The sequence below is a fragment of the Mangifera indica genome, unplaced genomic scaffold (genome assembly GCF_011075055.1).
Source record: "Mangifera indica cultivar Alphonso unplaced genomic scaffold, CATAS_Mindica_2.1 Un_0105, whole genome shotgun sequence".
In the NCBI taxonomy this organism is placed as follows: domain Eukaryota; kingdom Viridiplantae; phylum Streptophyta; class Magnoliopsida; order Sapindales; family Anacardiaceae; genus Mangifera; species Mangifera indica.
The window spans coordinates 17,514-44,050 of NW_025401197.1; the positions used below are offsets into that span (position 1 = coordinate 17,514).

General features: G+C 36.9%; 3 protein-coding genes across 5 annotated transcripts; all 3 read right to left on the reverse strand.

The window, feature by feature from the left end:
• Positions 1–727: 727 nt before the first annotated feature.
• On the reverse strand, positions 728–7,365 carry LOC123207802. 2 transcript variants are annotated; one of them, XM_044625278.1, is made up of 3 exons: positions 6,906–7,365; positions 1,828–6,079; positions 728–1,484 (listed from the first exon to the last, which is right to left on the reverse strand). In XM_044625278.1, the coding sequence occupies exons 1-2, from the start codon at positions 6,974–6,976 to the stop codon at positions 1,867–1,869; spliced, it is 4,284 nt and encodes a 1,427-aa protein (XP_044481213.1). In that variant the 5' UTR covers positions 6,977–7,365; the 3' UTR covers positions 728–1,484; positions 1,828–1,866. The 2 variants fall into 2 exon arrangements, with proteins under 2 accessions (XP_044481213.1, XP_044481214.1); XM_044625279.1 differs by having other exon boundaries at positions 1,828–6,176; positions 6,906–7,364.
• A 787-nt stretch (positions 7,366–8,152) lies between these two features.
• Positions 8,153–16,066, reverse strand: LOC123207801. 2 transcript variants are annotated; one of them, XM_044625277.1, is made up of 5 exons: positions 15,605–16,066; positions 13,740–14,111; positions 10,656–13,656; positions 9,253–10,580; positions 8,153–8,909 (listed from the first exon to the last, which is right to left on the reverse strand). In XM_044625277.1, exons 1-4 carry the CDS (start codon positions 15,683–15,685, stop codon positions 9,292–9,294), a joined length of 4,743 nt encoding a protein of 1,580 aa, XP_044481212.1. In that variant the 5' UTR covers positions 15,686–16,066; the 3' UTR covers positions 8,153–8,909; positions 9,253–9,291. The 2 variants fall into 2 exon arrangements, with proteins under 2 accessions (XP_044481212.1, XP_044481211.1); XM_044625276.1 differs by having other exon boundaries at positions 9,253–13,656; positions 15,605–16,065.
• A 2,214-nt stretch (positions 16,067–18,280) lies between these two features.
• On the reverse strand, positions 18,281–21,186 carry LOC123207793 (39S ribosomal protein L47, mitochondrial-like). The gene is made up of 4 exons (XM_044625269.1): positions 21,035–21,186; positions 20,765–20,930; positions 19,479–19,636; positions 18,281–18,619 (listed from the first exon to the last, which is right to left on the reverse strand). The coding sequence occupies exons 2-4, from the start codon at positions 20,916–20,918 to the stop codon at positions 18,512–18,514; spliced, it is 420 nt and encodes a 139-aa protein (XP_044481204.1). The 5' UTR covers positions 20,919–20,930; positions 21,035–21,186; the 3' UTR covers positions 18,281–18,511.
• Positions 21,187–26,537: the final 5,351 nt, after the last annotated feature.

Below are 26,537 nucleotides of genomic sequence, written 5' to 3' on the forward strand. Positions count from 1 at the left end.
TGACAGTTCCACGTCAGCCTTGTGACAAATTTGGCAAATTTCACCCTTTTTCTTTTTGTGTGTTTTGGTATCATTTTTTCCTTTTAATAAATTCATTTATTTACCTTTTATTTTTATTTTTATTTTATTTAAAATTGAAGAAATGACAAGTCTTGGTATTAAACACAGACTTGTCATTGTCATGGCTTTGGTGCAAGTAATTAGATTGGTCCAGCCTCGGCAATTAATTATGAGAAAAGAGGTGCTCAGATTGCTTTGATTGAATCGACAAATTCTATTTCGATACAATGTAACATCAGTTTCAACCCCAGAAAGATGGGCTTACTGTTCCTTGAAATTTGGATTACAAAAAAGACACATGCACAATAGTTCCTTCAATCTCGTGTATTTGGTTTTCCAACAAGAGCAGCATCACGTTTACAGGCACTTCAATTCCATTCACCATACCTCCAATTGTTGCATTTTCCTTGAAAAGTCTAATTTTATTTGTTTTTCTTGTATTGTAGAAAGTTGCCTTTTTTCTTTCTAATTATAATTCTGAGTTTGACATCAACCATATTTTATGTCTTGGGTCATAGCCAAAACTCAGAAAGTTGAATCATAAAGGTTCGTCTCACATACAAATTTATGGATGAGTATAATCAGATTGCAATGGTGGTGATGGCAATGGCCAGAATAATTGTTAGAATAATCAAGAAGCTTCAAAAAAAATGAAAATGGAAAACTATGACAAGAAATTTTGAACTTAACATTCAACAGAAGAATTGAAAATCCAAAGGAAGAGAAACCGGCAAATCGATACAAGTAAAAGAATCAGAAAACATAATCAGCTAAGGCTAACATATGCTCCGTTTGTACTTAAATTATAGTACCTTGTCTACCACTACAATGTCCCTAATTGAATAACTAGTGAATATAGCCTGAGTCTCATAACCCCAGGCTATATGATTATCAATACAAGAAAAATGTACTTTCACGACAGGTAGGGTGGGTACAATGGCCATATTGTCTATAAAAGAACAAAAGAAGAAAAATGAATAAGCAGAGAAGATATACAAGGAAGCAAAGACAAGTAAAATAAAATAAATCCGTTTAAAGCAGATAGCCAAACCAACCTCCCAATATCATGAGGTTGAAAGAGGAAGGTGCGGTTGGTCCAATGGTATATAATTCTGAAGATACTAAACATCAGTATGGACACCAACTTGAATGTCAGGGTAATACAGTGCAAGCTTTCCAACAGTTAAATATCTACAAAAGGGAAACTGATCTGCAGCCAGCCAGGACAAACTCAAGTAACAAACCCAGCTTAAAGACCCAGAACAGATTCTTTTACGATACGATTGATACAGCGGAAGGCTGGGGGTTGGAGACGAGTAATAACAACATCAAAGAACTCACTTAACACCCATCCTCCAAGTGCAGACAAGCTAGATGATGACCTCTCAGGATTAGCCAATGCCCATCCTCAAAAAGCTGGGGAGCTGGAAAAGAGTCAAACTAAATATAAACAAAAAAAGTGGCAACAAATCCAACTACTGAACAAATTAAACATATGTACAAGGATTCGATTGTCAAGTTAACCCACAAGAAGAAAGGAAATAAAAAAGCAGCTGTAGCACAGAATTTCTGAAATAACTCATCCAACATCGCTCAAGTGTTACCGAAAAAGACAAACAAAGAGGTGATAGCAGAGGAAATGCCAACAGCGGTCGTGAACTTCATTTTATTTTATTTCTATTACGTTTTCTTTTCTTTTGCCCTGAAATCAGGTGGCCAAAAGAACAGTGTGGCCTTCACAAGTGAAAAATTAATTAGAAAACTTACAAGCTTTCATGGATCATTGGGTTGTAAAACTACAAATTGCTACTGCCACGAGGACTGCTTGCAGCCATCCCACCCTCCCTCAGGTTCCCTCCTCTTCAAAATGCCACCTGCAATATGATACATCCTTGCTTGCTCTTCTGCTTGTGCATGAGAACTGGCAACCGACAATTGCCTCAGTGCAAGAGAAGACATCTCATCTCTACCTTCTATGTCTGGGCCACCAGGCCCTGCATTCGGATCTAGGACCTGCCTTCCCCATTTTCTACTGCTCTCAGCACCAACGCTATTGCTGCCATCTGCTAGATTAACAACATAAGGCCTAGGGTAATGGGACGAGACTGCACCAGCAGGTCCTAATAATTGTGAATTGACTCCAGGGAAGCACAGCCTCCCACCAGATGATGCATCCACATATGTTGCTGAACCACCAGAAAAGGTTGCCGATGGGAGAGGAAAACTGTTACCAAAAGGGAAGACCGGATACTGAAATGAGGTGGATGGAAAGGTCACTGCCGGAGAAGATGACAGCACTGAGCCTCTGAAAACATCAGGACTAAATGGAGTAGCAGCAGTAGGGGGACCCAACATCCTTTGGGGCCCACCAGTGGCAACAATGGGAAAAGGCTGCTCAGCTCTATCAGGCAAAATAGATGGAATTGATATGGCCGAGTGCTTCCCAGTGGAAGACCATGAAGAAATGTTCCCTGTCTCTGAATTATCCACCCGAAGGCTTGAAACAGTTGGCTGGGATGGCACACTGCCTCTAAGGTGCTGGTTAACCAGGGATGGTTCAGCGCTAGTCTCATCCTTTGCCGGATTTGAAGGAAGTTCAATTGCACCACCAACAGCATAATTACGAGATTGTCCATCTTTTAGGTTTGTGCCCACTGATGTAGGTGATGGTACTGATTTCACAAACACCGGTGATGCAAATGCTGACTTTGCAGTGGTCTCCCCCGGTACAAGCTTGACTGAAGCAGTTTTAGAAGCAGTAGGCTGCATCACCAAGCTCTTTACAGCAACCTCAGAGGATCCACCAGATTGTCTGTTCCCACCAGGAGTAACTTCTGGAAGCCTGCATCTAGCTGGCCAGGAGACACCCTGATTTGGTTTTGCATCCATTTCAGCCTCAACACGTTTCTTCCAGGTGTCAACTAAACTCCTTGCTTTCTTCTGAATTTCCAAATTCTTGTGTGTACACAAATGATTAACAGACTTGCCAATGTTACACATTTGTAGTGCATGAAGATTTATAGGCAGTTTATCAAGTGCACGAAGTAAAATTAAGAGAAATTCCTCAATTGATCTATCACCGTCTTTGGGGCTGTTACCATCACCAATCTTTCCTTTGTGGACCTCTTGAAGCCATTCATCATAAACAGGTAAACCCTTAAGCTGCACAAACCAATTAAGGCAATCCAATTTGTCTGTCGCAGCCACCACACCAGCAAGCACTGATCGGCAAACCAAATCTATTTTTTTCTCAGGCATCATGAGCTGCACCAATTTCTCTACGCCATCATAGTCTACAAGTCCCCCTTTATCAGTAAATTTGGCAATCTCAGATTTTAGACTATCTGATCTATTGTGACCAGAATCCCCATCCTCCACACCAGCAGGTCCTAATAATTGTGAATTGACTCCAGGGAAGCACAGCCTCCCATCAGATGATGCATCCACATATGTTGCTGAACCACCAGAAAAGGTTGCCGATGGGAGAGGAAAACTGTTACCAAAAGGGAAGACCGGATACTGAAATGAGGTGGATGGAAAGGTCACTGCCGGAGAAGATGACAGCACTGAGCCTCTGAAAACATCAGGACTAAATGGAGTAGCAGCAGTAGGGGGACCCAACATCCTTTGGGGCCCACCAGTGGCAACAATGGGAAAAGGCTGCTCAGCTCTATCAGGCAAAATAGATGGAATTGATATGGCTGAGTGCTTCCCAGTGGAAGACCATGAAGAAATGTTCCCTGTCTCTGAATTATCCACCCGAAGGCTTGAAACAGATGGCTGGGATGGCACACTGCCTCTAAGGTGCTGGTTAACCAGGGATGGTTCAGCGCTAGTCTCATCCTTTGCCGGATTTGAAGGAAGTTCAATTGCACCACCAACAGCATAATTACGAGATTGTCCATCTTTTAGGTTTGTGCCCACTGATGTAGGTGATGGTACTGATTTCACAGACACCGGTGATGCAAATGCTGACTTTGCAGTGGTCTCCCCCGGTACAAGCTTGACTGAAGCAGTTTTAGAAGCAGTAGGCTGCATCACCAAGCTCTTTACAGCAACCTCAGAGGATCCACCAGATTGTCTGTTCCCACCAGGAGTAACTTCTGGAAGCCTGCATCTAGCTGGCCAGGAGACACCCTGATTTGGTTTTGCATCCATTTCAGCCTCAACACGTTTCTTCCAGGTGTCAACTAAACTCCTTGCTTTCTTCTGAATTTCCAAATTCTTGTGTGTACACAAATGATTAACAGACTTGCCAATGTTACACATTTGTAGTGCATGAAGATTTATAGGCAGTTTATCAAGTGCACGAAGTAAAATTAAGAGAAATTCCTCAATTGATCTATCACCGTCTTTGGGGCTGTTACCATCACCAATCTTTCCTTTGTGGACCTCTTGAAGCCATTCATCATAAACAGGTAAACCCTTAAGCTGCACAAACCAATTAAGGCAATCCAATTTGTCTGTCGCAGCCACCACACCAGCAAGCACTGATCGGCAAACCAAATCTATTTTTTTCTCAGGCATCATGAGCTGCACCAATTTCTCTACGCCATCATAGTCTACAAGTCCCCCTTTATCAGTAAATTTGGCAATCTCAGATTTTAGACTATCTGATCTATTGTGACCAGAATCCCCATCCTCCACACCAGCAGGTCCTAATAATTGTGAATTGACTCCAGGGAAGCACAGCCTCCCATCAGATGATGCATCCACATATGTTGCTGAACCACCAGAAAAGGTTGCCGATGGGAGAGGAAAACTGTTACCAAAAGGGAAGACCGGATACTGAAATGAGGTGGATGGAAAGGTCACTGCCGGAGAAGATGACAGCACTGAGCCTCTGAAAACATCAGGACTAAATGGAGTAGCAGCAGTAGGGGGACCCAACATCCTTTGGGGCCCACCAGTGGCAACAATGGGAAAAGGCTGCTCAGCTCTATCAGGCAAAATAGATGGAATTGATATGGCTGAGTGCTTCCCAGTGGAAGACCATGAAGAAATGTTCCCTGTCTCTGAATTATCCACCCGAAGGCTTGAAACAGATGGCTGGGATGGCACACTGCCTCTAAGGTGCTGGTTAACCAGGGATGGTTCAGCGCTAGTCTCATCCTTTGCCGGATTTGAAGGAAGTTCAATTGCACCACCAACAGCATAATTACGAGATTGTCCATCTTTTAGGTTTGTGCCCACTGATGTAGGTGATGGTACTGATTTCACAGACACCGGTGATGCAAATGCTGACTTTGCAGTGGTCTCCCCCGGTACAAGCTTGACTGAAGCAGTTTTAGAAGCAGTAGGCTGCATCACCAAGCTCTTTACAGCAACCTCAGAGGATCCACCAGATTGTCTGTTCCCACCAGGAGTAACTTCTGGAAGCCTGCGTCTAGCTGGCCAGGAGACACCCTGATTTGGTTTTGCATCCATTTCAGCCTCAACACGTTTCTTCCAGGTGTCAACTAAACTCCTTGCTTTCTTCTGAATTTCCAAATTCTTGTGTGTACGCAAATGATTAACAGACTTGCCAATGTTACACATTTGTAGTGCATGAAGATTTATAGGCAGTTTATCAAGTGCACGAAGTAAAATTAAGAGAAATTCCTCAATTGATCTATCACCGTCTTTGGGGCTGTTACCATCACCAATCTTTCCTTTGTGGACCTCTTGAAGCCATTCATCATAAACAGGTAAACCCTTAAGCTGCACAAACCAATTAAGGCAATCCAATTTGTCTGTCGCAGCCACCACACCAGCAAGCACTGATCGGCAAACCAAATCTATTTTTTTCTCAGGCATCATGAGCTGCACCAATTTCTCTACGCCATCATAGTCTACAAGTCCCCCTTTATCAGTAAATTTGGCAATCTCAGATTTTAGACTATCTGATCTATTGTGACCAGAATCCCCATCCTCCATTCTTGAAGAACGTTCCCGCTTAACAGCCTCAGAGCCCTTATCTCCCCTCTCCCTTTTCTTCCCTTTAACTTGTGGTGGATGACAGGAAGCACTATTCTGCACACTATCAGAACCAGACTTTAATTGTGAAGTTGAAGTTGGACCATTCGGAATCAACCTTATTTTAGCGATTTTCCACTCTGATCACTATTTTCCATTGTCTATCCAAGGAATACCAGAAGCAGGTAAGATATTTGGATTGAGTAAGCCATATATTAGAACTGGTTTAAATTAACTGCTGACAATTTAATTCTTACAACAGTAATTTGAATCAGCTTTCAGTACATTGTCACAAAATCCTCCAAATATTTAAGGCCATGACACCCAAAAATGAGACTGATATATTTAGGAGGTGAAAAAAAAAAAAAACCTTAACACAAATTAGAAGACCTCATTAATGGTAAAACGCAGGGGCCAAAGAAGGTTAATGAAATGAGATCTCCAAAAGAGTCCAAAAGAGAAAAGAAATATTCATATTCCGAATATGAATTGCAAATTTAGTTTTGTTGTCAACTGCACAGCCTAACACGAATCATATTAGATCAGTTCTGCCACAAAGTCCCGACATATTTGAGGCCTACTCGTTATAAACAAACTCCAGAGACACCAAAAAAAGAAAAACCTTAAAGCTTGAATATAATCATTACATAATCAGTTCACTCCCTTCAATTTTCATAATTAAGCCCTAACACCAAATTCTCAAAAATTTCGTCAATTTTACAACAGCCACGAAATTTACAAACGTGAGGCTCTTATATAATACCGGAACCGCAATCAATCAACAATCTAAAAGAAAGTACAGGAAATCGACAAAACTAGAAGAATTTCAAACATTTGCACAGAAATGAACGAAGCCCCAGAAAATCCCAAAAACCCAACAGAGTGAATACCTGAGAAAAGAAAGTAGTTGAATTGGGAGAAGAAGACAAAGGAGGAGAGGCAGCACCATGAGCAAGTGCATCTAAAATCGGGGAGCCACGTGGAGGGACAGTCCACATGTGCCGTTTCCTCTGGCGGTCTTCCCCTTCACCAGCTCGCCATCCATGCAGACGAATACGCATGATACCCTTGCATTTTGCCCTAAAACGAGTACCATCAATCCCTTTTTTTACCCCTTCCTTTTGTCACCTATTCACGATTTTAAGCACACCCAACCCAACCCTAGATCATCAAACACCTAAACAAATAAAAAAATTAAACCCCAATCCCAAATGTAAAACTGATCTAACTGAAGACGAGATCCAGAAAGAAAGGCGACGAAACGATTGACCTCACTTCTCCTCTTCGAAAAGAAACAGAGAACTAGAGAGAGAAAGTAGCCCGAAGCGAGAAAATGAAACAAAACAATGAATGAGAGAGACGGCAAAAAGCAGATGTGTACGTGTTTTACTTGGTGAGTTGTTATTGGTTTGACAGTTCCACGTCAGCCTTGTGACAAATTTGGCAAATTTCACCCTTTTTCTTTTTGTGTGTTTTGGTATCATTTTTTCCTTTTAATAAATTCATTTATTTACCTTTTATTTTTATTTTTATTTTATTTAAAATTGAAGAAATGACAAGTCTTGGTATTAAACACAGACTTGTCATTGTCATGGCTTTGGTGCAAGTAATTAGATTGGTCCAGCCTCGGCAATTAATTATGAGAAAAGAGGTGCTCAGATTGCTTTGATTGAATCGACAAATTCTATTTCGATACAATGTAACATCAGTTTCAACCCCAGAAAGATGGGCTTACTGTTCCTTGAAATTTGGATTACAAAAAAGACACATGCACAATAGTTCCTTCAATCTCGTGTATTTGGTTTTCCAACAAGAGCAGCATCACGTTTACAGGCACTTCAATTCCATTCACCATACCTCCAATTGTTGCATTTTCCTTGAAAAGTCTAATTTTATTTGTTTTTCTTGTATTGTAGAAAGTTGCCTTTTTTCTTTCTAATTATAATTCTGAGTTTGACATCAACCATATTTTATGTCTTGGGTCATAGCCAAAACTCAGAAAGTTGAATCATAAAGGTTCGTCTCACATACAAATTTATGGATGAGTATAATCAGATTGCAATGGTGGTGATGGCAATGGCCAGAATAATTGTTAGAATAATCAAGAAGCTTCAAAAAAAATGAAAATGGAAAACTATGACAAGAAATTTTGAACTTAACATTCAACAGAAGAATTGAAAATCCAAAGGAAGAGAAACCGGCAAATCGATACAAGTAAAAGAATCAGAAAACATAATCAGCTAAGGCTAACATATGCTCCGTTTGTACTTAAATTATAGTACCTTGTCTACCACTACAATGTCCCTAATTGAATAACTAGTGAATATAGCCTGAGTCTCATAACCCCAGGCTATATGATTATCAATACAAGAAAAATGTACTTTCACGACAGGTAGGGTGGGTACAATGGCCATATTGTCTATAAAAGAACAAAAGAAGAAAAATGAATAAGCAGAGAAGATATACAAGGAAGCAAAGACAAGTAAAATAAAATAAATCCGTTTAAAGCAGATAGCCAAACCAACCTCCCAATATCATGAGGTTGAAAGAGGAAGGTGCGGTTGGTCCAATGGTATATAATTCTGAAGATACTAAACATCAGTATGGACACCAACTTGAATGTCAGGGTAATACAGTGCAAGCTTTCCAACAGTTAAATATCTACAAAAGGGAAACTGATCTGCAGCCAGCCAGGACAAACTCAAGTAACAAACCCAGCTTAAAGACCCAGAACAGATTCTTTTACGATACGATTGATACAGCGGAAGGCTGGGGGTTGGAGACGAGTAATAACAACATCAAAGAACTCACTTAACACCCATCCTCCAAGTGCAGACAAGCTAGATGATGACCTCTCAGGATTAGCCAATGCCCATCCTCAAAAAGCTGGGGAGCTGGAAAAGAGTCAAACTAAATATAAACAAAAAAAGTGGCAACAAATCCAACTACTGAACAAATTAAACATATGTACAAGGATTCGATTGTCAAGTTAACCCACAAGAAGAAAGGAAATAAAAAAGCAGCTGTAGCACAGAATTTCTGAAATAACTCATCCAACATCGCTCAAGTGTTACCGAAAAAGACAAACAAAGAGGTGATAGCAGAGGAAATGCCAACAGCGGTCGTGAACTTCATTTTATTTTATTTCTATTACGTTTTCTTTTCTTTTGCCCTGAAATCAGGTGGCCAAAAGAACAGTGTGGCCTTCACAAGTGAAAAATTAATTAGAAAACTTACAAGCTTTCATGGATCATTGGGTTGTAAAACTACAAATTGCTACTGCCACGAGGACTGCTTGTAGCCATCCCACCCTCCCTCAGGTTCCTTCCTCTTCAAAATGCCACCTGCACTATGAGACATCCTTGCTTGCTCTTCTGCTTGTGCATGAGAACTGGCAACCGACAATTGCCTCAGTGCAAGAGAAGACATCTCATCTCTAGCTTCTATGTCTGGGCCACCAGGCCCTGCATTCAGATCTAGGACCTGCCTTCCCCATTTTCTACTGCTCTCAGCACCAACGCTATTGCTGCCATCTGCTAGATTAACAACATAAGACCTAGGGTAATGGGACGAGACTGCACCAGCAGGTCCTAATAATTGTGAATTGACTCCAGGGAAGCACAGCCTCCCACCAGATGATGCATCCACATATGTTGCTGAACCACCAGAAAAGGTTGCTGAGGGGAGAGGAAAACTGTTACCAAAAGGGAAGACAGGATACTGAAATGAGGTGGATGGAAAGGTCACTGCCGGAGAAGATGACAGCACTGAGCCCCTGACAACATCAGGACTAAATGGAGTAGCAGCAGTAAGGGGACCCAACATCCTTTGGGGCCCACCAGTTGCAACAATGGGAAAAGGCTGCTCAGCTCTATCAGGCAAAATAGACGGAATTGATATGGCTGAGTAGTTCCCAGTGGAAAACCATGAAGAAATGTTCCCTGTCTCTGAATTATTCACCCAAAGGCTTGAAACAGATGGCTGGGATGGCACACTGCCTCTAAGGTGCTGGTTAATCAGGGATGGTTCAGCACTAGTCTCATCAACAACAGGTCCATCATTCAAATCAAAGTCCCTGCAGACACTCACCTCACCATTAGGACAACCCGATGACAATTTTAGAGGCTGATGTGGTACATCTGGTCTACGAATATTGCATGTTGAGAGATTACCCAAATCGGTAGGCTCTTCGACTCTATTTAAATCAAGATCAAGTCCCCGAAAGCACCGCACAGGTGCAGAACTGGTAGGTTCACGTGCCAAGTCCCTATTATTTGTTTGCTCAGATGCAGAAGCTGCGTCCTGAGCAGAAGTTCTGGAAGCTATATCCTCAAGGATTCTTTCATCTGGCACATTCAAATCAATATCCAATGGAAGCCGAGTGTGTTTGACAGCAGTGGCATCAGGAGGAGAAACATTACTTGTACTCAGAGACATCTCCAAAACCTTTCTTGGTTCAGCAGGTCGAAACGCACTTGTGGCTGCTGATCCCTTCCAACCAAGAGCACCTTTACTCCTCAATAGGTCCTCTGGTGGAACAAAAGGCCCTTTTGCTGCCGCAGCCACTGTAATTGAAGCAGGAAAGCCACTTGACACAGAAGAAACAGCAAATGCTAATGGGCTAATTAACTGAACAGTACCTGTAACTCCTGGGCTTATATTGTTATTTGAATCCCCATATTTCCCATCATCCCCATTAAAGCCTTCATTCAAATCAAATTCCACTTTTGCATTCATATCTGAAACCCCTGCAGCAGGAGAAAAAGCATCAGCAGTGGCAGATGTAGATTCCTCCGATTCGTCTACTTCAGTCTTAGACCCCCTAGATCTTGCACACTGTTCTACTTCTTGAACTTGTAATGCAGGAGATGCCTTGGAAGGAGTTGGTCCACCAGAACATTGAACATTAACCTTGTTAGCTTCTGGACTTTCCTCTGCAGTCTCACCTTTGTGCTCTATAAAAGCTGAACCTGAAACAGCTACAACTCGGCTCTCATGAGTTATAGAAGCATTACTGTCCCATTCAGTTTTTTGAATTTCAGTGTCTTTTACATGTCTCCGGCTATCTGTCTCATCAGCCTTCTCAGACTTAACATCATCAACATTCACTGAATCTATATCCTTAAAAGAAACAGAGGGAACCGGCAGCCCTTCATCTGTTTTTTTCCCAAACTCAGGATGCATCACTGTAGCAGGCTTGGACTCATTTCGCACACCATCGTTTAACCCTTCACAAGACATCACTTTATTCTTCTCACTATCAATCTCAAAAGATGGGTTAGATGATCCTTCAAAGCCTTTTGTTTCAATTTCTATACCTGATTCAGAGACCTTATCTTCGGTTAACAAAGACCCACTTATCTTTTGTTTGATACCTGGAATGCTATCAGCAGGCACTCCACTTGCCTTTTTCACTATAAGTTCTTTGCCTTCTTCACCAGCAGAGTTCTTCTCTCCAATGCTAGCAGAAGGTGCAACTTGTGCAACCTCAGTTGCATCTTCCGAAATTCCATTATGTTGTCCACTAAGGTCCCCTGCAGGTTTCTCCAGAGAAAATAAGGGACTGTTTCTACTGTCTGTATTCTTAGCCCAAACAGTACCAGAAGGAACCTGCTTCTCACGTTCATCATCAGCAGAATCAAGAGTCTTACTTTGGTCTTGACCAAGATCACATCGAGGAGACGATTTTATTCTTGAATCATTGACATGGCAAGAGTGATCCACAACAGGGGTGTTCCGTTGAGGGGAATCAGCTGGTGAGGCCATGCCAGATTTGGAAATCTCCCCAGCAGCCACACTAGCAAGCAGATTCATCCCAGCATCATCCCCAACAGGCATAGATGCCTTGGCTTCAGAGTACTTGACACAACTTTCAATCAATGCATTCATTGAGCTGTATGAACCCTCACGCAAGTTCCCCGATTTGAGATCATTTCCGGATGATGAGGAGGCAGCTTTTGAAATCTCAACCATTTTTCCAGTCTCATCACCAATCCTACGGCGCTCTTCTTCAGGAGCAGTAGCAGGTGATCCATTTCCCTCATCAGACCCAGTAAGAACATCTTTGAAATCATTGCTTTGCCAAGATTCATTATTCAAATCAGAAGGAATATTGGGTTGAAAGCCATCACCCTTTTCCTTTGAATTATGATCAAATTGATCATGTTTATCCAAAAGCACAGGAGAAGAAGCTCTGCTGTTCATCACTGAGGGTTCTTCAAACGATGTGGCACAGGCACTCTGTGCAGGACTACGACCACGATTTGGAATTTTAACAATAAATTTATGACTAATCCCCTCTACTATGGGCATATCAGGTGTCTTTTCACAAGTCACACCAGACTCTGATAATTTTTCCAACACTGGGTTTCTGTGGGAGGAAGAATTTCTGCTTGACCCATGGTCCCTTTGACCACCAGATTGAGCTGACCCAGGGAAGCCACTTGTCGATTTCCGAGACCGTGAAGAACCACCAGAGATCTTATTCACAGTCATTGAACCAGCTGTTGAACTTCTAGCATCCTCCTTCCCAGAGAAACCCCCAGTTTTCGCATGGTCACTGGAACAAGACTGACTATTATTATGGGACTGACTGGAACTGCTGCTTTTCTCATCTCTAGCTGGAGTTGAAGGAAGATCAGAGGCCCCACTAGCACTAGCATTTCGTGGCTGTCCATCCTTTAGGTTTGTACTCACTGATGCAGGTGAAGGAGATGGTTTTATACACCCGAAAGACGCAGATTTTGTAGCAGTCTCCCCCTGGACAAGCTTGACAGAAGCATTTTTTGAACCAGAAAGTTGCATTCCTGAGCTCTTAATGGCAACATCCAAAGATCCACCAGAATTCCGTGTTCTGGAAGGCCAGGACACAGCCTGATTTGAACCAGTTTTTGCATCCATTTCAGCTTCAACACGTTTCTTCCATGTGTCAACCAAGCTCCTAGCTTTCTTCTGAATTTCCACATTCTTATGTGAACGCAAATGATTCACAGACTTCCCAATATTACACATTTGCAAGGCATGAAGATTAACTGGCAGCTTATCAAGCGCACGAAGTGAAACTAGGAGAAATTCCTCAATAGACTTATCACCATCCTTAGGGCTACTACCATCACCAAGTTTACCTTTGTGTACCTCCTGGAGCCATTCATCAAAGACTGGCAAACCCTTAAGCTGCACAAACCTACTGAGGCAATCTAATTTATCTGTTGCTGCCACCACACCAGCAAGCATAGACCGGCAGACCAAGTCTATCTTCTTCTCATTTTTCTCCAGCATCATGAGCTGTACCAACTTTTCCACGCCTTCAAAATCAACAAGACCACCTTTCTCAGTGATTTTGGCAATCTCGGATCTTAAAGTAGTTTCTGATCTAGCATGACCAAAATCCGTGTCATCCATCTTTGTTGAGCGCTCTCTTTTAACAGGGTCAGAGCCTTGATCTCCCGGCTCTCTTTTCCTCCCCTTAACTTGTGAAGCAAATGAAGACGCACTGTTCTGTACACTATCAGAACCTGGTTTTAACTGTGATGTTGATGTTGGACCATTCATTCGCTTTGGAGAACGGCCACCTGGCTGCACTGTTGCATGCATCTCTATACGTGTCTTAGATAAAAGCTTATCTATTTCTTCCTGCCAACCCTGAAAAAGAAGATGTGTAAATTACTACATAAGAATCAATAACCTATTTTAAATGGAACAAGACATGCAATTGCATCACTCACATCAAGGAAATCTTGATCAGTTAGCCACCATAAACACTTGCGTTTAATATCATAAACTCGTCGACACACAAATGAGCAAAATCCTGACGGAAGTTCAACACCTTTTGGAAGGAATGCAACTTTACACGGATGCAGTAAGGAAGCAGCAGGAATCTCATCCTTATGAAAGGAGAAAAAGATTTCGTTTGGCGCAGCTTCCAACAGGATGCCTTTGCCAAGTTTTACTTCAGCAGGTCGGTAGAGCCAATTAACACTTAACTTTAACTTGTTCTCTTCGCTAGAAGTCAGAGATCGAATTATTCCAATGAAAGGTGGGGAATCCTGGGGTGGTTTAAAAAGAGCACAATCTCCAACACTGATCTTGCGCCCATCCTGTGGAGAATAACAAGAAAATTTGGTTTGGTGAACAAAATACTGACTTGACTAAAAGAAAATCTACGTAATGTATAACTTTAAAAGACAAAATAATGAACTGACTGACCTGAAAAAAAAAATTAGTAGGTAAAGATCAACAAAATAAATGAAAAAAGAAAATTTGAGTGCCAACTACTGATAGCTACCATCATCATGACCACTCAACCTACAGACATATTGTTGTAGTCAAGATAATAGCCAATAAGAAAAACCACTGGGAACAATGATACCATAAAGTTATGAATTCAAAAGCTCCAAAGTAACATAAATTAACATAAAAACATCCAACTAAACTATTCTGTTGCATTCATTGCAGACTCAAGCTGCTTGTGATGGCAAGAAAAAGGATGAAAGCCTTGAATATCCAATTTTTCATAAACTCAGGCTTTCTTCAATAAAAAATACTTAAAGAATAAACAATCTCAGATCACATATTTTGAGTTTCAACCAGACATCCTAAAACTTCAATAAAACATTTTCCTTTCTTGACGTGTCAAGAAATTCATAAGAATAACAAAGCAAGCATATATACAAGATTCAACAAAACCTCAATTACAAGTAGATACAGAAGCACTGATACAATATTCACAATTAGAACTAAAACTGGGACAATAGATAAGCCTTCAAATTATACATTTTGTTTGGGCATATAAATCTCCACTCCTTTCTATTTACAAGCCCATTTAACTTTGTGATAATCAAAATTCTTGAGCACAGATATCAAGAAAAGGAAAACAATTGATTTAACTTAAACATCTTGCTTCTTGCAACTAGCAGGGCGATCCCTTTCCAGCAGCCAAGCACTTCTGACTGTGTTTCACTAACTCCAGCATTTTGGCATCAAACTCAAAGCTTTCATTTTCATACTCCAATGGAAAAGAAAATTTCCTAGAATAAAATGATCTCTTCCTTCCCTCAATTTATCTAGACTCCAAATTACTTAATCTGCATTCATCTCTAAGTGACTAATTGAATCACACAGCATATTCCAAGAATTGGCAACTAACAATAATTCAAATCCTTTTACACTCCAATCAAGCAAAACCCACATTACTTACATCCTGTAGATATAATCTGTTCGTTAAATAATGGCCCCACGGAGATGTATGGGAAGCAGACGACCACATCTCCAGAATATTATACGAAAGAAGAATTAGAAGATAAAATCAATTAAGAGCAAAATTCTCAAAACTGGCTTGCTTCTCCAATTTGACGTCAATGAAACACGTAAATACCACAAAACTACGGAGAATTTATCAATAGCTTAACATCGATTATTCCAAAACCTCACAAAGCCGATATACCGTACAAACTCTCCAACAAACCCACATCCCCAGCTTCAAAAATTACACGCATCTTAAAAATATATAGATCGATGTCAACAATTTGGCCGCAATCAAAAAGAAAATCCAATCAATGATATAGAACAAAAACCTAAAAACGTGAAATACCTTATTAAACGAACTAGCTGAATTGGAAGAAGAAGAAGCACCATCACCAGCTACGCTAGCACGTGATGGGACAGTCGACATGTGCCGACCCGCCCGTTTCTCTCCTCTTCACCTGCCTTCCACCCATGCATACACATAATACCCTTGCATTTTGCCCTGAAACGACTACCATCAATTCACTTTCCTCGAAATTTCCCCAAATTAACCTCTTTTCCTCCCTAGTTTACAATAGATCCCACCAGCCCCAAATCCAAAACCCTAGCCAGCCCTCACCATAAAAAAAAAAAAACTAATTCAAATCCCGAATTCCTCGTCTTCGTTCGACAGAAATCCTCTACGACGATCTAATTGAAGGGCAGATCGCGGAATCGTGATCGAGCTGGAACAAAGGATATGGAATTCAAGCCGTCGATTTAGAGAGAGAGAGAGTAAAACCCAACAGAAATCGAAGAGAGAGACAGCAAAAGTAAAAGCGTACTTGGGTACTTGGTAGGCAGAACGGGCAGCGGCAAGGGCAGATCGGGCAAACAGGGCAGACAGGGAAATGATAAATTGACGTATCGGTGAGTTTATGGTGAAAATGCAATGCCTTCATGGAAAATGTGACACAGGTGAATTGATTTTATGAATACTGACTGATCCTTGACTTTTTTTTGTGTATTTGGAAATTTAGTTGTTACTATAAAATGATGGGCCCAGCCAAGCGAGGGTAGAATGGGGATTTGAAAATTTGCACATGAGGGGAAGTGGGAGGGGGGCATTATGATGAGAAGTTAAGGTTGTCTTGTCTTGCCTTGTTCCAACACGCATTAATAAGGTTGTAAAAGTGTGATGTAAATCTGTTACTGTTTCTGTCAACTTGTAGATTCTTTGCTGCTTTGCTTCAGTAAGCATGATTCTGTAATTAAAATAATTTTATATAGATATATAAAGTTAAATTATTTTATTATATTAAATTAACAAAAAAAATTTTAATATATTTTTAAATAGTAAATTTGCTATTAACACTCCCACCATTATTATTTGTGGCCACCCTACATTACATTACAATAATCACATTCTTTACGAGTGATAGTGATAGAGTAAAAAATAAATATTCTCTTAAAAAATAATTATCTAACTCAAATAATAAAAAATCAACCGTTTGCACAAATATAGTTGTGACATTGGTACTTGACAGCTCCCGAGCAATATATAAACTAAGGTTGTCAAATTTTAAACTTGGTCTTGGTGAATTGTTAATGATAACAATTTTGGATTTTTAAACTTAAATTATAATGATTAAATTATAAATTTTAAAATTTGTAAAATTATTAGGATGTAATATTTTTATATTTGAGGCTTTTTTTTATTTAAAGAGAATTCAGGGAAAAAAAGAAATTGATGTTTCCAACCAAGGGGAAGAATAGTCGTTATTGATCCAACAAGAACTATTAGAACTGACCAGGCGACCAATAAGGTATTAGAGCCAAATTGCAGCTAAAAAGGGGGCGAGAAAATTTATAAAAGCGCCAGTCATTCTCACCATTGGGCGGTTTTTGATTGGGTAAATCTCTGGCTCTCTGCAAATAGCAGAAGAGAAAGTAGTATGAAAAGACACGTCATAAGACAGTTCTGAAGAGTTGTCAGAATCCTATTTCATGGCCACAACAGAAGCCTCGCAACTTGCAGACACAGCGGGGCACCTAATGTCGAAAGTCTTGATGCTTTTAATACTTGAAGACAGATTACCCTCTGCCTCTCTTTATTCTACAGAAAGATGATTCTCGAAATAAGCTTCAACAGTTATGTTGGTTTGTCTCCATCTTCTAGTTATTCATGCATGTTTATTAATAATGAGTAGAGTTAGGTAAGATAAGCAGCAGCATCCTCTGCTTCTCTTCTCCCTTATCAGCAACACCATAATTGGTTACTGGTGAGTCAAAAAACTGAAAACATGGATTTAATTGATTCAATTCAAACCCAAAATAAAATCGACCATGTCCTGTTGCAGCTTTTTTTTTTTTTTTAAACTTTTGGCAGCTGCAAAATGAGACAAAGACCACACAAAACAGTGGCAAACAGTGTGTTCTTATACTTTTCCAACTCTATTAAAAATAAAGCTTCAGAATGTTTCGACATTGCATATACTGCCAAACTCCAACAATGTAGTGTTCAGAAGGTGGGCAGTGAAAAGAAATTATGAATCTAAACAATATAAGTGAGGCTCTGAAAATGGCACACATGATTATTTGTGAATGAATGAAGTGTGCATTATGACTATTGGGTATCATTGCCTGAAATGTGATTTAAGAATTAATAAAGGACAATAAAGTTATTTTAATCAACACATACCAGATCCGTACCTTCCCCAAGCATCAGTTCATCGCTCAAGGGGATATTCTTTGACTGTTGAATTGAATCGACAGAACTCTCTTTCATTGGTAAAAGTAATGGGCCTCATTGCCTGATATTTTTGGGTTACAAACAAACAAGATGACAGCTCTCAGTTTTTATTGTGTATCCAAAATAATCAGTAACAGATTATTCACAGCAATTTGCAAGTAAACTTTTCGAAGTCAATTGTTTAATTCAAGAGTGCTGGGCAGTGCATTATTCAGATATTCTCCACCAATATATTTTGTCCAATGGTCCCTTAAAATTATTTGTCTGCTCCAAGCTAGCTCACATGGTTGCTAGTTCTAAACCATACAATACTTTCAATTGTTACACAGAAAAATTACAAGATTCAAATTATATCTCTACCAAAATAGTAAATCCAGCAGTCATAACACAACTCAACAAAATCTTCTACAAATTTAGGATAAGTAGTAAAGAAATTGGAGAATCACCAGTCCGTATTTTTTAACCGAGCAAAATAGGCACTATCACATCCTACCAACAAAAGTGATACTAACTTAGAAAGCATCACAAAGCATTTATCATCCTTTTCATCTCGGCGGACCTCCTAGGATCTGACTCTTCAATTGCTCTTTCTGTGAGTACATGCTTGATACGGCACATTGACTTCCTCACCTAAATTTCATGATGATTAAAAACACAAATCTTGTTAGCAATGTTGTTGCCGGAAGAAACAAGCAAAAGAAGAATCTTAGACACTGTAAGAAATTAAAGCAAAAAAATTTTGCATGCAGCATGATTAAACCATTTTTCCAAAGGTCAAAAATATATTAAAAAAGAATTTATGTGGGGCACTTTTAATCTCTCAAAGTTTATTGATTCTACAAACTTGAAGAGCTGAAATTATAAGATGGCAACTTTGTATTCATAGCATTCATGTCTCTTCTGGTTAAGCATGAATTCCCAACCACAAACTCACAGCCTTCAGTGCACTCTTTAATGCTTGCAAATTAAGGTCCATTGACTCCATACCAATGAATATTCCACCCTTCAGATCACACTTAACTACATTCCAGATCACAGAGGAATGCCACAAAGCTTAACTCATGATGGATATCTTTGAGCACCAAAAATGCCAAAAAATTTGAATTCATTATCCATTTAGGCTAGTTTCATAAAAATATTCCACAGTGAGCTATGCGTGTATAATTTCTAAAAAAATTAGTTTTTTCATCAGCAAACTAACTGACAGCAAGACAAGTGAGCAGTCTGAAACAGATTAAACACCCTTCGTGTCATCCAACTTATTTTTTCTTCATTTATATAGAAGCGTACTCAGAGTTTCTAGAAACTAGCAAATCAATAGCAGACTTACTTTACTGATGCCCTATGTTGACTTTGTAGCTATGTTTTATTTTCCACATTATGAAAAACCAGAGTATGTTAACCAAAGCCACAAGCAACATTTGTGATTGTGTATCATATAATAGAAAAGAAGCTGCTCAATGATGTAGGTCAAAAAAGTCATTTATACCTTGGGAAGACGCTCTGGATTGGGAAATCGTAGGTTCTGAGCATGAAGCATCTGGCGTTGAGTCATCAGCATGTTTTTCTCCTTCAATATAACATACCATAGCTTATGAAGATCATCCCATGACTTCAAGCGCAGTTCCGAAGCTTTCCAACTTCGACCTGACATAAGCAATCTTTTGAGAAAGAACTTTTAATCTATACCTTTGATTAAAAATTTACTTACAATTTTCACAACAGACAGGGATACAAATTATAAGATGAAATGTGAAAAATGACCCCACATGAAAAAAAATAAATTTGAGAACAGAGCTAAATTCACACAAAGATATTAACAATTTAATGTGATATCTAAACCAAAAATGTTAAATATGCAGCTAATTATTAGACACTAAGATTAATGATATCATAAAACAATAGCTTTCTAGTTTTTAAATCTGATTTTTTCTGTCAACACTTCACAAAGTAAATAAGAGAATTTGATGAAACTTCATTAATTCCAAAATTCAAGCTTATGGATGACCCAATAGTATTGGCCAAATCATGCAGATCCACATAAACAAAGACACATGGGTCCAAACATGCAAACTCTTAATTTTATCAATGCGATGGAATTTTAGGACTTGGGACACTTGACCTTACTGTGAAATTTGCTTTAACGCAATGCTGAAACACCATAATTCCCAAATACTAAAGTTCATAGGAAAGACCAAACATTATTATATTCAAATTCTAACACAAATTTTCATGTTGGCTAGTCATTGTGAGGTCTTAATCTGAGTAAGCCACATCCCATGGATAGACAGAGAGGTGCAGAGGTTTTGGCTTTTGCATTTTAATTAGACTTAAAACAGGGAAACAATGCATGGAGGTTCTAAAAGAAAAGAGTGCACTAGCTATATGATATAAGAATTATAGACTAAAATGGTAAAAATTCAGTAAATCATCAATTCGTGGAAACAGAGAGCAAAATACAAAAAAAAAAAAAAAAAAAACTAAGGCATAATCCACAAAATTAATGCCACACACAATTTTTACAGCTTCAATTTAGAGAAAGACCAAACATTCTACATGAAAATTCGAGCACCAACTAATTTGCGTTCTACAATGAGTTGCCAGGCCATGTTTTCTTCTTCGACCTAGTTTGTGTCAACAAGCTCCAAACTCGTTATTGTAAGATATAATGACATGGCCCTTCTATTCAAAATAATAAGTTAACAGCAATTAGGCAAAAACAAAAAGAAGAAGTAAAGATCACAGAGGGAAAAATGAAAACATAGATGATCGTACCATAAACAGGTTTTTGATCATCAAGACTTCTATCTTTCTCAAAAAGCTCCTCAAGAGGATTGTGCCCTGACGTAGACATCGTAGCAGTAGCTGCAGATGACTCTGACTTTGCCGCAGCCAGGAACGACCGCCCGATAAATCTCGTCATAAACATGACTGCGATTTACTGTTCGCAAACAAAATGAAATAAATAATAGCAAATAAAAGCCACAGAAACTAGATGATAGCAAAACGTAAATCGAAATAAAAAGGAATCAGATAGAAGCGAACCTGAAGACGGCTAGGAGTAATGGTGCAGATAAAGCTTTCGAAAATGGGGGTTACCGGAGGTTTTAGGGAGCTGGTTATCTCCAGTGATGAAAAGTTATTTCTGCCACGTCATCGATAAAAATGGATCAAAAAGAAGGCTGATGTAAATGTTACAGTTGGCTGTGATCCAGCCAAATCACCAAAGACAAGGAGCCCATTGAAATATCGGCCCATACTTGCATTTGCGATTATGAAGACCGAATCTTACGTACTATTGATATTAAATTAATATCCCTATCTAATAAAACTAAAATAAATAATTATTACTATTTTTCTTTTGGATTTCTTAGTTGAATATTCTATTATTTTTAATTTAATTATATTTTCAAGTCACATCACCATAAAACCTACAGACACGTCTCCTTTTGTTACGTCATCCAAGTATCAGTTTTCAATTCGGATTGGGCCCAGCCCAGCCTAGCCTAGCCCAATTTTCATTGAGATGGACCTACACGCACCTACCTCACTTAACAATTATTGTAAAATTTTACAATTATTTTTTTAGGGCGCCAATAAAATAAAATGTTATATTTCAAAATTTGCTGAACGGGTGGGCCCTTCCTGAGGGAAGATTGGGTGATTTGGGAAATGGGCATCCCGTAAAGAAGCAAGTGAAAGCAACACCCACGTTCTGTCTCTTGTTTTCATCTTCCTCTCTCCGCCAACAGAATTACCCTCCTTTTCCTTATCCTTATCCTCTTGATTAAGATTAGGTAATCTCGATTAACTATTTTAATCAAATCTATGCCATTATGGTCTTCACATGTCACAATCCCCAACAATTTTCTTTCACACATAAATCCCATAAAAGCAAACATAATCAAGTGTTCTTTTTTTCTTTCCAAAGTCAGGATCACTCTTTCCTGTAACCCTGTTTCTTTAAAATGATCAATTTTAAAGACCATTCCATGTGCTTTTATGGAAAACAAAGCTAATACGATTTCAATTGAAATTATATCAAAATAGTACAAATATTTTATAAATTAATACAAATATTTTTTTATCATTAAAATTAATATTTGATTTTTTTATTTATTATTGGAAAATATCATTTTTCACCTCTCAACATGGGCATCTATCATTTTTCAGATATTGACAAAGTTGCTTCTGCCATGAACCAAATAAAGATGTCCAGCTGGCTAACGTTCAATTTGACGTAATTCAAACAATAATCAAATATCTTAAATTACTGTTAATTTCACCTTAGAGAAATTGTATTTTCTTAGTTAATTATAATTATTATTTGCTAATAATATTATTAAACCTTCACGATTGGTCCACGCACCCGATTAATTAGTATAAGCTATCATATTATATATTAATTTATGTATTAATTATTCAGTTTTGTCGCTTTCTTTTGTAACATCATGGAGGGTAACAATGGAAATATAAAAATATTATATAATAAAGTGATTCTGTGAGCTACCCACAGAGAAGTAAGGTTAGTTGACTAGTCTATTTGTAGTTTCATGGTTAACTTCTATATTGAAGACAGCGATTATTCACATTTGCCACCCGAGTTTTGTCTAAATTAAATTTTCGCCTAAAATTTAGTTCAGTTGACAAAAAAAAGACAAGTACAAAGTGTTAAAATATCATATTGCTTTCATTTGTTTTACTTTTGTTACTAACTATTTATAGACAAGAAAAAAACTTATATTATCAGTAAATAATTCGAAAGCAAAGAATAAAAATAAGATTATTTAAAATAGAAATCCAAAGACGAAGATTCAAGTATATAAAACTTGAAGAACTGGAATAAGATTTTTGTTAAATAATAGAAATTAGAGATACTAAGAGGGTAAATGATTTACGTCGATCAAACAAAGAATAAATATCATTTTTAATATTAGACTGTGGGTGTTGATGTCAATGGATTAATTTGAAGTGGCTTAATTAGGGAATTAAAATTACTATTTTTCCATTTTATAATTAATTTTATTTTATAAGGTAAGTTTTGAAAAAGAATATATGATATTGCATTTAATAAGTGGAAACAGCAATTAGGTTAAACCTGGAGGGGGAAAAGGCAATCACTCTATTTAACGACACGTGTCGTGCGTAGCTTTTTTGAATTTCACTAATATTTGAAACCAACTCACACCGGTAAATTTTTTAATCCCTAATTAATCAATTAATAATTATAAGATGTTTATTTAATTAATAATTGATTAATTAGACCAGATTACCGCAATAACACGCGTTGATTCATTAATCTTGGTGTAATTTGACACGTGGAACAATCATGATCATAATTTAAAATTTTCACAATTTAATAAAGGAATAATAAAAAAATACAAACAATGATGACAGCATTTTGAAAAAAAAAAAACAAAATTTAAAAAATGAGTTAAATTTTCGTGCATCATTCGGCTAAAGATAAAGCTGGTAATAAATAATGAATAAATTCTCTTGTGAAAGCAAGTTTTCTTGTTTGGAGAAAAGTGGTTTGTAACGTTAAATAAATAATGAGGCAAAGGTATTTTTCTCTTAAGATTTAACGGTAAAATAAATATATATTTATAAAATTTAAATAATTATAATTTTTATTTTTGAGTTAATTTTTATTAAAATTTTATATTAAAAAAGATAAAATATTTATTTTATTAATAATATTAAAAAAATATAAATTTTGTTAAGTTTTTTGGTAAGATTTTAGAAAACTAATATTTAACTTCTATCTAAAGTTTTATAATTTTGAAAAATAATAATTTTTTTTTTCAAAACTTAGGTTTATTTTTTTACTCTCTCTGACTATCAGCGACGTTGTTTTTGCCTAATAACACACTGACCACTATCTCTCACCTTCTCAAGTGCACGATGAAGACATATTTTTATCGATTTCAAACACTTTTTCTCTTATTGAAGAGATAATAGTCAGTGTGTGGGTTCAAACATCATTGCTAGTGGCTGAAGATGGTAAAAAAATGAACCTTAAATTTGGAGAAAAATGTTATTATTCAAAGCTTCGGAGAGAAATAAAATTATCAATTTTTAAAACTTAAAACTTAGTAGAATTTATATTATTTTAATATTATTGATAAAATAACGATTTTATCTTTATCTATAATAAAAAATTTTAATAAAAATTATCATATAAATGAAATTTTGAGTCTTTTAAACTTGATAAATGTATACACATTGCATAAAAATTTGGGTCGGACATATGGATTTGGCCTAAATAATAATTAGACTTTCAGTAGGATAAAACAACGAGCCGGTTTAGAATCTGAGAAATTAATTTAGCCACACTCGAGAGCTTGTAAATACAAGAGAAAAATTAAAAAAGGTTAAATGAGATTTTGGCATTTAATTTTTATTAATAAAAATTACTCTAACATATAAATATTCAATAAAATTAGATGTATTTATTTTAAGCATATAAATATACATATAATTATATATATATATTATTATATAATTAATTGATTTTAAATTAAATATCAAATAATATTTAATTAAATGATAATACATATAAATATATACAAAATTATGTCTCTAAAATGAGTACAAATATTATTGCTTTTAAATATTTTATTACGAAAGTTCGAAAATTAAACACATTATTGTAAGAAGTGTTGCATTACCAAATTATTTAAAATCAGTGTGAATTTGAGTTAATTTAAATGGAAACAGTATTAATTTGAGATCAATTTGAATTCAAAAAAATTAATTCAAACATGTTTTTAAGTTGTTGGTGGAAAGAAAAAAAAATCGTTAGAGATGATACAAATAAGTCATTAAAGAAGAAAAAAATTGTCGGAGAAGTTAAAAAATCATAAAAGAAGATTAATCTGTTAGCAATTTTTTAATAACTTATTCGACTCAAACTTGTCTTAGATACACCTAGGGCTAAATTCGAGTCGGAGCAAACTCAAGCTTGAGTCAACTTAAGTTCGGCTCAACTTGAAAATGTTGAGCTTGAGTCTAAACTTGAGCTCAATGAGTTTTTTTTAAATTAGTTTAAGTTTGGTTCGATCTGAAAAGAATTAAGTACATATACCTTAATCGAAAAATATTCAAATGATATCATTTTAATATATATTGATTAAAAAAAAATCTCATTTTCATCTATTCGAATAAAATTTTGAATGTTTATAAATTTGATTAGTTTGACAAATCAAATACTTTTAAATTCGAAATTAAGTTCGAACCTTTATATTTAAACATAAACTCAAACTTGTTTTATAGATGGTACATAAGTTCCAACTAAGTCAATCGGAATCCCACTTTCCCACCTTGTCACCGACAAATCAATCTAGATAAATTATGGTAATATATTTTTCAAAAAATTGTTAGAAAAATATAATACAGAATGTAAAATACATAAAATAATACCTGTAGAAAAGACGCCGCAAGCACAGAGAGAGAGAGAGAGAGAGCGAGATTGGGGAACTATGCTGAATTTCTGATTTCTTATTTGGGATAATAAGAGAATTTGTCGGCTGTCCTTTTTTTGTTTTTTCCTAATCTTTTCAATATTTCGCTTAACACGTGATCTTTTCCCCCCTTCCCCAAATTACCCAATCTTCTCAACCCCAATTCCGTCATTTTCCCAGTATGAAAACTCCTTCACTTGTCTATAAACTGACACGACGTGGTTTTTGTCCTTAAAAGACTCAATTTTTGGCTTGTTCGATATCATATATTTTTCTTCTCTCCTCCGCTCACTCACTCTGGTTCTCTCTTTCTACAGTGATTTTTCGCTTGCATGGATAGCATGATGAGCCAAAACAAAATATAAAAACAAGGCCAATGTACTTACTATTACCCAAAATATATTATTTTTTTCTTTAACTAACATTAAAAATATTATTTATCTATATGTAAGTAATTAAATCAATTAATTTTATAAATAAAATTATTATTTTATATTTAATATTAAAAATAAAAATAATTTTTTTTATTTTTAAAAATTAACAATTTTTTCTAAACCAAACATTTTCTTTTTAGAATTTTCAAATTTTCAAATTTAATTTTTTTGATGATAAAGAGATTTATCTGGCGATCTCCCGACAACTTATCTTCCTCTCTAACACTTCTTCCTTCTGATCGTCCTCCTTATAAGGTTGTGCAGTGTCGTTGTTGTTTTTGACAAAGATTTTTTATCAAAGATAAAGACAAGTTATTTTTATTGACGATGTATAATATCAGAAAAAAGATGTATTAGAGAGGGAGAGATGTTACCTAAAAATCCTAAAAAAATTAAATTTAAAAAATTGAAAATCTTATAAAAAAATACTATTTTTTAAAATTTAAATTAAGAAAAATGATTAATTTTTAAGTTTTAGGAGACAGAGGCTGGATATGCAGGGGTAAGGGGGTTTTGGGTTTGGTGGGGGGAGGAATGTCCTTTGGCCTAAAAACAAATGTTTCTTGGCGTTAAGAACGTAATAAAAGGAATAAAAAAAACAAAACACTTATTTTATTTATGTATTTTCGTTCCACAGAAAACATATTTTAT

Bases quoted from the DNA above. Each gene is read 5' to 3' on its own strand.
- LOC123207802 (XM_044625278.1), bottom strand. From the start codon at position 6,976: ATGCACTTGCTCATGGTGCTGCCTCTCCTCCTTTGTCTTCTTCTCCCA. The intron at 6,080-6,905 runs GTATTCACTCTG...TGGTTCTGATAG, and splicing joins CAACTACTTTCTTTTCTCAG to TGTGCAGAATAGTGCTTCCT.
- LOC123207801 (XM_044625276.1), bottom strand. From the start codon at position 15,685: ATGTCGACTGTCCCATCACGTGCTAGCGTAGCTGGTGATGGTGCTTCT. The intron at 14,112-15,604 runs GTATTTCACGTT...TATTCTCCACAG, and splicing joins CAGCTAGTTCGTTTAATAAG to GATGGGCGCAAGATCAGTGT. The intron at 13,657-13,739 runs GTGAGTGATGCA...CTTCTTTTTCAG, and splicing joins CTGATCAAGATTTCCTTGAT to GGTTGGCAGGAAGAAATAGA.
- LOC123207793 (XM_044625269.1), bottom strand. From the start codon at position 20,918: ATGTTTATGACGAGATTTATCGGGCGGTCGTTCCTGGCTGCGGCAAAG. The intron at 19,637-20,764 runs GTACGATCATCT...TGCTTATGTCAG, and splicing joins TGATCAAAAACCTGTTTATG to GTCGAAGTTGGAAAGCTTCG. The intron at 18,620-19,478 runs GTATAAATGACT...CATGAAATTTAG, and splicing joins ATCCAGAGCGTCTTCCCAAG to GTGAGGAAGTCAATGTGCCG.